Source organism: Chiloscyllium punctatum, chromosome 32 (assembly GCF_047496795.1).
Source record: "Chiloscyllium punctatum isolate Juve2018m chromosome 32, sChiPun1.3, whole genome shotgun sequence".
NCBI lineage: Eukaryota > Metazoa > Chordata > Chondrichthyes > Orectolobiformes > Hemiscylliidae > Chiloscyllium > Chiloscyllium punctatum.
In genome coordinates, this window is record NC_092770.1 from 18,959,909 (window position 1) to 18,972,667 (window position 12,759).

Below are 12,759 nucleotides of genomic sequence, written 5' to 3' on the forward strand. Positions count from 1 at the left end.
GTTAAATGCTTCACAAAACTGAGACTTCCATCCTCTCGGAGATGCTTCAGATGGAGGATACCAGCGCGTCTGAGTGTGCAAAGCAGTTTCAGCTACAGCAGCAGGCTAGGTGAATGCAGCATATTTTGCTGCATTTGTTCCCACTGTGCTGTTCAATGTAACAAAGACAACTGGATGTTGTGATGTTAGCTTGATCAGTGAACCTTCATATCCCTTAAATGATCGAAAGACAGGTAAAGCTCACATAGTTTAATGACTGTAGGAAGGCCAGTGACAAAAAACATACCGACCACCTCTTCACTATTGTTAGTTTCTTCATTTTCTTCATGACTGGGGAGCTGATTGAATCCATTGGATCAGGTATGGAGGGGTGGGCGGTGTCCGAAGGTGTGCTTTACCTGTGAATGGAGAAACTCTCTCGAGATGATGTTAGCTGCTGACAAAATCTTTGCATTTCCTCCCTCACCCCCTCCTTGCCAAGATGGTCAATCCTTAAAGACAGTCACACATTTAACTACAGTAAATTGTGTCTGCCTATTTCAACATTCTTTGAATTCTTGAAGTCTATTACTCTGTTCACTATTTATGACATAATCAAGTTTTGTACAATTGTACTGCCTAAACAATTCAGTCATTTATAAACAGCAACCAATGGTCCTAAAATCAAGCCCTCTGGTACCTCATTCAGGTTATTCAAAAATTATATTCCTTTAACAAATTGATACTTGGCTAATGTGAAAGCTGTCAGGATAAGTATGTCAAAAGTCTGAAACAGCAAGAAAACAAAATGTCTCCTGTGCTTTAGCAATTGAAGAGGCAGTTTCGGTTCAGATTTAAATCTTCGTGGGAAGCAAATGCTGAATATTTTAAAATATGTTTTCCAAATGAAGCTTTCCATTATAAGTCAGAATTACAGTGGCAACTTTGGTAGCGATCAACATTCTTTTGAGTTTGCAATATGAAGGAGGCCAATGAAGTCTGAACAAAAATTAACAGAATTTGAGCAGCTCAGCCTCCAGTTCTAATATTCTCTAGAAAATCCTAACAAAACATCAAAATAAAAATGCACTCTTCTTTTTGTGAACACTCTGCATTAAAAACACAGCAGCAAAGATATTATAATACAATTCTGTCATCTGGTTAAAGCATAACCACAGACCCACTGTTTTTTAAACAAGCATTGTAGAATTTCAAACACATCAGGGGCTCAAAGTCCCAAATCAATTTGTTTTAAGGTTACATTTTTGATCATTTTGAAAAGGACATGATGTTGTACAATTTCAACTTAAAACAAAATCTGCCCCATTACGTAGCCCACAAAACACATTGAATTGAGATCCTGATTCAAACAAGGTAAAACAGTTACTTAAAGGGATTTTCTGAATCAGTGTTTTAACAAACGAAAAAATTTTAAACATCAAACACACTCAGCATGGCACAGTTTTTATTGAAACTGTCCCTTTTCAATCCAAGAATTAGTATTCCCTTAATTTCAACACTTCTCGCTTTTATTTTATTTTGCATCCTGTCACTGAAATTACACTTAGCCCTTGCAGCAGACCACATGGCGCCACAATCCAAGACACACACTCCCTCCAGAACAAAGACTTGCAGAGCCTCAAGTTTCGCCACGAGGGAACTTTAACCCCTTTCTCATGTTACTCCTCACCGTGGCTCGAACCCCAATTAAGCACAGAGAGCGCGAAGCTCAGCACGGTGCTGAGGACTTGAATCTCAAATCAACCTATCCCAGGGGAGTCAAACCCCAGTACTGCACAGAGGACCTGAACCTCAAACCCCCCCCAATGCAGCACAGAGGATTTCAACCTCTGCCTGCCAGCGGGCTTTGAAACTGTGTCTCTCAACTGAATTAATTACCGTTCAAGGATTCCTTAGAATAGAGAGCAATCAATCAAGGGAACTGTCTCCGGCACACAGGAATATCGAGAGGGACCAAGGTTTAAAGTCTTACCTTGTGGACCTGTCCGTCTTGAGACACCGATGTTCCGGGCAGCTGCTGACACTGTCCGATCGTAATTATCCATTTGGATCCTGCCGACTGCGCTAATATTGTCAGCCCTTCTCCCCCCTCAGTCGAAGTAAATCACTCAGAGACACAGTATGGTCTGTCTTACTTCATCTGTATTCCGGGCCCTGGAGGGAGAGACAACGATCGCCCATGTGCACAAAGACACAAGTTCACAGTCTTCTCTGGAACAGCAGTTTCTCGATGAACTATGTAGTCATTTTACAGATATAGCAACATACATATCAATTGAGTGAGCATCACCAGTAAAGATTAAGCCATCTGCTGTTGGACAGTGAATACCTGACTTCACATAATGATTACTTTTCACCTTGTTAAACTGACCTTGCGTACTGAATGCTTCCAATATTGTTAAATGGCTCCACATCATGAATGCTTTTCCACCTTATTAACCCATTAACCTTGCCTGAAGCACCCCATTGTTAACTGTCAGTTCCTATCTGATCTGAGTCATGCTCATCTGAACCTTTTATTTCACAAAACTCAAAACTTAACCCTTTCCCTGCCTGCATTTACCCTATACACATTCTCACTCCCAAAAATGGAAGTGTAAGGATAGAGTCATAAGGTTTTATGAAAGAGACCCTTCAGCCTGCCAAGTTCATGCTGGTCGTCAAGTACTTATCTACTGTAGCTCCACTTTCCAGCATTTGTCCTGTAGCCTTGTATAGCATGGTACTTCAAGTGGTCCTTTACATTCTGCTAAAATGTTTGTGATGGTTCCTGCCTCTACCACCTTTTTAGCCAGTGAGCTCCAGCAACCCACTGGGAAAAAAAAATCTTTAAATCTCATCTGGTTTTATCTTAAAATTATGCTTCTGGTTATTGATCCATTAACTGAGGGGAAAAGTTTCTTCCCCTCGACCTATCCATGCCCCTCATAATTTTGTACATCTCGATCAAGTCCTTGCATCAGCCTTCTTTTCTCTCAGGATAGCAGCCTATCTGGTGTATCTTCATAGCTAAAAGGCTTCAGCCCAGGCCACATCCAGGTGAAGCTCCTCTGCAGTCATTTCCTTCCTATTGTGGCAATCAGAAATCCAGGATCCTGAAACTTCTTACAAACAACACTTCATTAATATTCTAAACCTTGCTTGCTTTTGATTCCCAAATTTTTTTTACTGGATTTGAACCACAAATAAGTCGTGATCTGCCCTGTGCACAATTGGTATCAGCTGTGGCTTAGATATTAAAATTCTTACCCATGATTCAGAGGTTTGTGGGTTAGAATCCTATTACGCACCAAAACCAAGGCTTCAGACTCCAGCTTGTAACTGAATGAAAGCTGGACAGCTGGAGGTGCTATCTTTTAGACCTAGATGCCAGTGGGTGGATGTAAAATATCCCATGGTACCATTTAAAGAAATTATGTTTTGTATACCAGGTGGTCGAGGATAATTTAGAAGAATTTCATAGCAAAGCTCACATTCCAATTTACATGGAAAATATATTCGTGCAGATTGGGCTGAATCTTGGCCTACAGATTAATCAGATTTAAATGACCTGATTACTTTATACTTTGTCAATAGACTCTTGTCTACATAAGATTGAGTTTAAATCTATTTGTAAATTGGGCAATAATTTTTTTTATCTGGTGTCACTCATATGTAGGTTTTAAAGTTGATCTAACAATGACATTGTTTCCCTACACAGGAAAGGAGCCATAAATCCTATCGACCGCTCACTGTGCTCACATTTCGATTAAACTACCTTTTCAGTGAACTGAATTCAGCTTTCTACCACCTCTTGAATCTTGTCCTGCATGCAGTGGTCTGCATAATTTATCTCAAAGTATGCCAACTGTTTCTGGATAGGAAATCCAGCCTGATTGCTTCTCTGCTTTTTGCGGTTCATCCAATTCATACTGAAGCGGTGAGTAAGCATTTAGATGTATGCACGTGAGGCTTATACAATCTTAACTGAAGTCAGATGCACAAAAGTCAGTGTTATAATAAAATAGAAGCTCCTCTTGCACTCCCTACTTTTTCACTTTTTAAGTGTAACACAAAATGTTTCCCCAATGGAGCTGAATTAACACTCAGGTTTCAGCTTTACTATTGATCTTAGTGAATTCTTCACTCATAGGTCCGCAACATTGAATAGCTATGGAAGAAGCCCTATAGTTGTTAGGTGGTACATTGGGACAGCAGGGGCTACATGATGATTGAAAGATCAGATGGCCTTATTATTTAGAGCGCTTGTGGTACAATGTGATGTCCTTACCTCTAAGGCAGAAGGTCCAGTTTCAAATCCCACTTGCCATGGAGCTGTATCATTACATGTCCATATAGATTTATTAAAAATAATTTTTCCACTGCCAGACAAAGGGTCTTGTGGCACAGTGGAAATGACCCTACCTCTGTGCCAGAAGGTCCAGGTTCTAGCTCTACTTCTGTGCGTGGCCATGGAGATGTCCAAATGGTGTGATTTTAAATGGAGTTGCTTGCTGGTCATGTGCTCCTTTGTGTGGAGAGGACCACAGATGTGATTTTTCTTGGTAACCAAGTGTCACCTTCCAGGTAGCTGTTTGAAGCTTCATTAATATGATTTTCAGGACTTGCTGCACCCACGTTTTGAGTGTAGCTTTCTGGCTGGTTATTTGTAGATGGATCAAGGCTCATCTGTTGTGGTGGGATCTGAAGGCAATGATTCTTACAGAATCCAAATGTAATAACCAGTGCCAGTCACTGTGTGGCACAAGTGAGCTTTGCAGTGTGCTTTGTCTTTGGCTAGTTTATATTTCAGACTTAAATAGATTGGTAGAATTTAGAGCGCGGACTCAGATCATTCAGCCTTATTGAGCTATAGCAATGTTAATACTCTGCATGAGCCTCCTTACCTTCCAGTTAACCTTATTATCACATTTTCCTTTATCCCTCAACTGGCGTCCCCTTGTTAAATCTTTTTGCTTCAGTCACTCCATGTGGCAATGACTTTTGCATTCTAAGCACACTCAGTGAAGAATTCCTTATTTAATTAATTAATGATTATCTTATAGACCTTAATTTTGGACTTGCCACAAATGGAAGCATTCTCAATACGTCGTCTTATCAAATCCTTCTATAATTTTAAAGATGAGTGCTCATAATTGGCTAAGTATTTAACAAATGTAGTTGAATGAATCTTAAGTGGGAGCTTTCACTGTTTGTATTTGTGATCTGATTAGACTAACAAGGGTATTTGTGATTTCTGAACAGCTGACAGCTGAAATCCTCCCAAATGAATTTTACTTGAATGTAACAAAGTGAGGTTACATAGAAATGCAAACATAAAAAATTGAACATGCATCACTTGAAATTATTAATACGTTATAATTTGAGAAGAGCTATTTAGGAACATTAATTTTGGTCCTTTTGTATCCAATATGTTGACAACTAATGTAGTATGCTGTGTTTCCCAGCATGTCATTGGTAATAAGCCCACCAGTTTTTTAATATAATTTTGAGTGCGTTTTAAGCTAATGAAGTGAAAGCAATTCTTTCTCTCCCTCTGTCAGTTTGAGGTTTATGCATCATCAGACTGAATTCTTTATGGGTTCCAAGTCTGAAGCACAAAATGAGATAGAGCACTTGAGGAATGAGAATGGAGATAGATTCAAACTGTTGAGAACCTGTGGTGACCCTGGAGCACAAGTATAATTGGAGAATTACACTCTGTTCTATGTGGAGCAAAGTTATAAATGTGGCTAGAAAAGATTTCACTATTCACCATAAAGTACAAAGATCATTCATCTCCAATATTGAGCTGATGACTCATCTGAGATTCATATGATGGAGAAGTTCTTGGTCATGACATTGGGTATGGAATCTTGGTTGTGTCCCAAAGACCATATTAATATGCCCTGTCTCAATGGTTACAGGAGCTCATTTAGTGGCAAACCTGTTATATCTGATATGCAAATTACTACATTTGGACTGATTTTCCAGTTTGAATATTCTTAGTTAGGGATGCAGTAGTGTGGTGGTAATGTTACTGACTAATAATCCAGAATTCCAGGCAAATGTCCTGCGGGGCCAGGGAGTAGGACAGTTAAAGTCTGAATTCAATTTTTTAAAAATCTGGAATTTAAAAGTTTAATTTAACCACAACCATGTAATCATTGTCATAAAAAGCCTATCTGGCTGGCTAATGTCCATTAGGGGAGGAAATCTGCTGTCCTAACCTGGTCTACCCTACATGTGACTCCAGACCCACAGCGAAGTGATTGACTGACCTCTGGGTAATTAGTGATGGAGAGGGACCAGCGACGTTCTCATCCTGTAAATGAATTTTAAAAACTAGATTGCTGTTCCTTCATTATTGTTGGGTCAAAATCCTGGAACTCTTTAAAATAGCACTGTAGTTGTGTCTGCACGTAAGGACTGCAGTGGTTCAAATCAGCAGTTTGGGGTAGTTGAGGATGGACAATAAATATTGAGCCTGCCAATGGCATCCAAGTCCCATAAATAAGCAAAAGGTCCATGTGAGGGTTGACAGAGTCTCTGGTTTTTTTCCATCTCATACAGATAACCCCTTCAATAGTGATGCACCCCCTCATTAGCAGCAGTGAAATGCCAGCTGAGATTTTGTTTGAGGTTCTTGGTTGGGATTTGAAGGCACATGTGGAAAGGTGGTAGCCCACTGTTGAGGAATGAGGTGTTGTTCTGAGGTTAAAGGTAATAGCTCATGGTTAAGCAGAGCTTAGGGAGTTTTGCTATGCATTTGCAATTCACCTAGTTAGCACGGATGTCTTTCAAATCCATGTATGTATTTTAAAAGCGCTACTGATCTTTGAATGGAAGATGTTTTAAGATAGAGTTTGGATTGAATACAGTTGATTTATGTCTTTTAAAAATCACCTCAGCACTTAAAAATTTTGCAACATATCCTAATATGCTTAGATGGGACAAGTGAAAGGATGGATTGCTAACTAGTTTTGTGACAGAAAGCAAGAGTGGCAGTAACTGGGAGCTGTTCACAACAACGATAAATGGATAGTGTTGTTCTGCAAGGACCACTGTTATTCACAATTTTCATTTATGATTTATACTTTGGAATCAGAACCACTGTTTAAATTTGTAGATGAAGCCAGTTTTGGCAGATAGTCAATATTGAGGAGAACTGCAACAAATGACAGAAGGAGATAAACCTGGTAGAGTGGGCAAGTAATTGGGAAATAAAGTTAATGCCAGATAAATATAATGTCGTACATGTTGGTAGAAAGAATGGGGGGAGGGCTTGGCAATTTTGAGCCACTTGTTACATGGAAGGCAAATGGACAATAAGGATTTGGAAGTATAGGTGCATGAAACAGTAGGAGCTGTGTTACAAGTTATCAAGACCTAGAATTTAAAAAAAACAAATTGACACTGGGTTTTATTTTTAAGGAGTTGAAAGTGAAATAGAGGATAGCATACTTGAACTGTGTCTCACCTTGCTTAGGCCTCACTGTGAGTACTGCGTGTAGCTCTGGTTGCCATATTATGAAAAGTGTATAGAGGTACTGAAGAGTGTGCAAAGATTTATAAGAGTGATGATAATGGTACTGGAAGTGCAAGAGTACACATTTCAGGAAGGGATTGACAGCTGGGTTTCCCTTCTTTTGAATCAAGGAGGTCAAGGGATGACATAATAGAAGTTTTCAAAATTGTGAAAAGATTTGATAAAGTAGGTACGGAGAGAATAATCTCTTCTTGTCGGGAGGAGTATAACTGAAGGCCCTCAATATAAGATAGTCACCAAGAAGTCCCAGGAGACTCCTCTTCATACAGATAGGAAGAATGTGGAACTCCCAACATAGTGTTAAAGTCAATTCTACAGATTCATTCAGGAGACGCAGATACAAGGGAAAAGGGAATGGAAGCTTGTCCTGTTGGAGAAAGAAGAACGTGACGAGGCTTGAGTAGTGTGTAAATACCAACATGGTCTGTTTGGATGGAACAGCTTGTTACTGTGCTGTGTGATCCAATTAGATCCAATGTCTTGCATAGAAATTTACATCTGTCTCTTTCTGTTTATGCTGCAGGTTACTGGAGTTGTAGGTCGGGCTGAACTTTTGTCCTCCATTTTCTTTTTGGCTGCATTTTTATCGTACACCAAGTCTAAAGGTCCCAACAATTCCATCGGTAATGTGTTATGGTTTTCTGTAATAGCTGCCAAAGTCAGTGTCTCTGGAATGTGAGCAAAGTTTAATTCCTGCATATTCAGTGAACATTTCATGACCACGAGCAGCTGGTTTAAAGATTTAAAATATTGCATTTACACTCTTTTTGACAATTTCCAGACTACTTATTTTAAGGTGGGCTTTTTGTCTATTAGTTTTGAAAATGGAAAATGAACAAGACAAAATCAATTTTAAACTTTCACCACATGAATGCCCTGCATGATCTTGGAAAAAGGTCTGTTTTGAGTAACCTTTTCCATGTCAAGCTGTTAATTTGATCATAGTTCTTGGTTTCTTTGCGGATGAGACCCATTCTTAAATACCCTCAAACTGAGTGCTTACTAGACAATTTCAGAGGGCCAACCAGAGTATTTTGGGTGTGGAGTCACATGTAGGCCAGCTGTATGGTAAATTTCCTTCCTAAGGGGAATTAGTGAACCATATGGATTTTGGCAGCAGTTGATGACAGCAGTCATGGTCACTATCATTGAGATTAGCTTTAAATTCTAGATGTATTAATTGGATTTAACAAGTGGAATTTAAGCCTTGTCTCAGTGCATTAACTTTGCCTCTTGATGACTAGTACTGTGACATTACCACTATGCTGACATTCATGATAAACCATAGACACATAGTGTCTATCCTGGCTCCATGGTAGAGCTGGCTGATAAGTCGCACTCATTATTGCAGTCCTGCAATTCTTTGTAAAAGATTTATCCAATTGATTTTTTGATCCCTAGCGAATTATAGTCAAAGGGAATTGGGGAAAAGTGTCTGCTGGTTGTAGTCATGCCATTACAAAAGGAAGGTGGCTCTGCCTGCTGGAGACCAATTATCTCAAAGCCAAGACATTACTGTAGGAGTTCCTTAGTGAAGACTCCTTGATCCAGCCAGCTTCAGTTACATCTTCAATGACTTTTCCTCCATCAGGTGGTCGACAGTAAGGATGTTAATTATGTTAATTAAGTGTTCAGTCACATTTCCAACTGTTCTGATTCTAAAGCAGTCAATGCCTGCATGCAGCAAGGCTGAGCAACATTCAGGTTTGGGCTGGTAATTGAACGTCACACACCACAAAAGTGCCAGTAAATGACCATCTCCAACTAAAGAGAATCTAACTATTTCCCAATGACAGTCAATAGCAATACAGTTGCGGGATCCCTCAACATTTCCATTGACCAAGAACTGTGATGGCCCAATCATATAAATACTGTGCTTATAAGAACAGGTCACAGGCTTGGAGTTCTGTGGCAGATAACTCACCACCTCACTCCTCAAAACCTATTAGCTAACCATAATGTGAAAGTATGGAGTGTGATGCAACACCTTCCACTTGCTTGAATTAATGCAGCTCCAACCACACTCAGTCAGCAGCATGCAGGACTAAGCAACCAATTTGATTGACACCCCATCCATCACCTTAAATGTTCACCCTTGCCAATGCATAGTGGCAGCAGTGTGTACCAGTTACAAGATGCAGTGCAACAAGTCAACCCCCCAGGGTGGTTTGACAGCATCTTCCAGATCCTCGATCCCTCCTACCTGGAAGGACATGGTGCCTGCAAATTTTCCTTCAAGACAACCTTGCCACCCTGGTTCAGAACTATGTTGCCGTTGTTAGATGAAAATCTGGAACTAGCTATCAATGCTTTTTCCAAATTACTTACTGCCTTCTTGAAGGCAGTTGGCCATTAAAAGTGTATGTCCCCGTGATCACGTAAAAGAAAGACAAAGTGAATCTGCTTTTGCATGTAAAAGGATGAATATTAGCCAACATGCTAGAAAACCGCTGTTATGCTGCCATATAAGTTTTTAATTTGCCTCTGAGGCGAGACAGCGTTTAACAAGTTACTCAGACAGAGTTCCTTTTGGTGCCTTTGTCAATATTTATTCATCAACCACTGCCTTAAAATAAGATTTTCTGGGCAATATTTTGTTGGTTGCAGAAACTTGTGCACTTTCTTTTGAAACATTTCTGACTTTACAACAACAGTGATTGTGCTTAATTAGTTATAAGCTACTTTGGGGGGGGGGGGGGGGGGCTTCTGTAGTTGTAAAAAAACATAAGTACAAGTTTTTCTTTGTATTTGCTGTAATGCTTTACACAGAAGAGCTGCACTTTGTTGGGAGAAGTGTGGATTGAATTAAATTAAATAAGTTATCTTTTCTTCCTCAGTGTGGACTCCTATTGTGGTCACTGTGATATTGGTTGCTGTTGCAACTTTATGCAAGGAACAAGGAATAACAGTCATCGGCATATGTTTTGTCTATGAAATCTTTGTCGCCCAAGGAGTAAGTATAATACTGTAAATGAAAGCAGGTTATTATTGAATCCCATGTGTTTGAAGTCCTCTTTGCGGATCATGTAAATACATATTCTGGGGGGGTAGAATAGCCTGAGAAGCTCTGTCCACTGGCAGAAGGCTCTACAACTGGAGGACATGATTAGCCAGCAAACTCACCAAAGGGGAGATGATGAGAATTGTTTATTGTCTGGAGATAAGGAGGGTGATCAGATGCAACGGGAAAGTTTAATGTACATTTTTGCAGGTTTTGAGGGGAGGTGATGTGTGGGAGCAAAGCATTTCCAGGCTCCCACGCATCACCTCTGCTCAAAACCTGTTAAAAAAAAAAACCTCTACTCATTACTTGCTGAGTTGTCGAGTACCAAAGCAGGCTCAGACTTCATGGGTGCCTTACTAGATCTTTGGAAGGCCTCAGTGCAAAATCAAGTTCAGATTAATCGATCCTCAAAAGACCAACTACTACAATGTTCCTTGGAATTGCTGTTGTGTCCTTAAAATTGAATGTTAGCAAGTAAGCACAAAAAACATTGAGAACTTGTTGGAAAAGGATGCCTTATTAGGTGAACCTGTTACTCAGGTTGAATAGTTTCTGTGCCATAACTTGGTGGAAGTATGAGCTGATATCAGTATGTTGAGGACAATGGAGCAATCAGAGAATTTGATTAGCAGTCCATTAGGAATTATCGCGTTGTTAGAAGGGAACATGTTATCCATGGCAAGAACAATAAGCAATTATGTACCTGTCCAGCATCATCTCAAAAGTAAACAAGGAGTCTAAGGGTGAAATTCCATGATAAACTGCAATTGGCAAAGTTGGAATCATGGAACACATGAAGGAATTTGTAATTCCTATGTCTCAATCCCCTGAACTCAGTGACAGACGGATTGGTGGTATTAACATCCCTATAAATAATTTTCCAGCAAGCTTTAGCCGAAAGAACTCAGCTCTTCGTTAACTTAAGAGTTGTGATAGCTGAATGCAGTTCCTTTTAAGTAACGGTTGTTTATCTTTTTTGCAGTTCACTTTGCCAATTCTGGGGGAGATTGTGGTCCACTTGGTCCGAGGGAAAGGCAATCTGCCATCATGGGTTCTCCAGACACTAATCAAACTTATTTTTTTGATGCTGAGCACTCTTCTGCTTGTCATTGTCCGAGTTCAAGTCATTCAGTCCCAGCTACCCATTTTCACCAGGTAAATTATGTTTTACTTAATCACTTGACATAACTTGGGTAGAACTCAAATCTGGGGGCTGTAAATGCAAGAGATGTGTAACTCGTTGGAGGAGGAAAAGCTTCTTATGAAAGCCTTGTGTTTTCTTTAGAATAGAAGAGTAAGGATGATTTAATTGATGAGTTCAAGATGATTAATTGAATTCATAGATGAGTACAATGACTTTGTCTGGAATCCTCCAGAGGAATAAAACAATGGGACACAACCTTAAAATTAGACTCCGGCTATTCTGGGTGATAAACGCTTCTTCTCACACACAGTAGTGGAAATCTGTAATCCCTCCCTCCCACCCCACTTGCCACATAAAAAAAATTAAATGTGGTTAGTTTCTGCATCTGTTTCGGTTGTGTCACCATCACAGACGAACATCCGTATTCCAACAGTATACGTACAGCTAGCGCCAACTCCAGAATTACAGAGCAGACTCAGTGTGCCCACATTTGCTATTTGTCAAATGATCTTCTGGTCTTAATGTCCCTTGACATGGCAGTGACATTACCATCCCTGAATTGCTAGAGGTTACTATTGATCAGAAACTGAACCAGACTGACTATGTAAATAACATAGCTACAAAAGCAGGTCAGAGACAAGGAAACCTATAACTTACTATCTGACTCCTGAAGATTTGTCTGCTGCCTACAGTTCACAAGTAAGGAGTGTGATGGAATACTCCCCTCTTGATACCATCCAGGACAAAACTTGATTAGCACCACAAGCATTCATCCCTTCCATCATTGAGGTATAGTAGGAGCAATCTATACCATCCACAGTATGCACTGCAGAAATTCACCAAAGCTCCCTCGACAGCATTTTCGAAACCTATGACTATCTAGATGAAAAGCTTAGCAGATTGTTGGGCACACGGTCACCTTCAAGTTACCCTCCACACCACTCACCATCCTGACTTGGAAATTTAGTGTCTTTCCTTCACTGTCACTGGGTCAAATTTTTGGTACTTCCACACCATATGGCTTTGCAATACTACCTGCATCAAATGGGCAATAAATGCTGGTCCAGCCATTATTGTTCACGT

The 12,759-nt window shown here is 39.9% G+C and overlaps 1 protein-coding gene across 4 annotated transcripts in view; it reads left to right on the forward strand.

The window, feature by feature from the left end:
* The window catches only part of tmtc3 (transmembrane O-mannosyltransferase targeting cadherins 3), a 61,104-nt gene that overhangs the window by 12,866 nt on the left and 35,479 nt on the right, over positions 1 to 12,759 (forward strand). For all 4 annotated transcript variants that reach the window (XM_072551817.1, XM_072551819.1, XM_072551815.1 and 1 more), the window contains exons 3-6: positions 3,701 to 3,919; positions 8,052 to 8,151; positions 10,366 to 10,481; positions 11,515 to 11,687. In XM_072551817.1, coding sequence (XP_072407918.1) covers positions 3,701 to 3,919; positions 8,052 to 8,151; positions 10,366 to 10,481; positions 11,515 to 11,687 — 608 coding nt within the window. The remainder of the gene's footprint in view (positions 1 to 3,700; positions 3,920 to 8,051; positions 8,152 to 10,365; positions 10,482 to 11,514; positions 11,688 to 12,759) is intronic.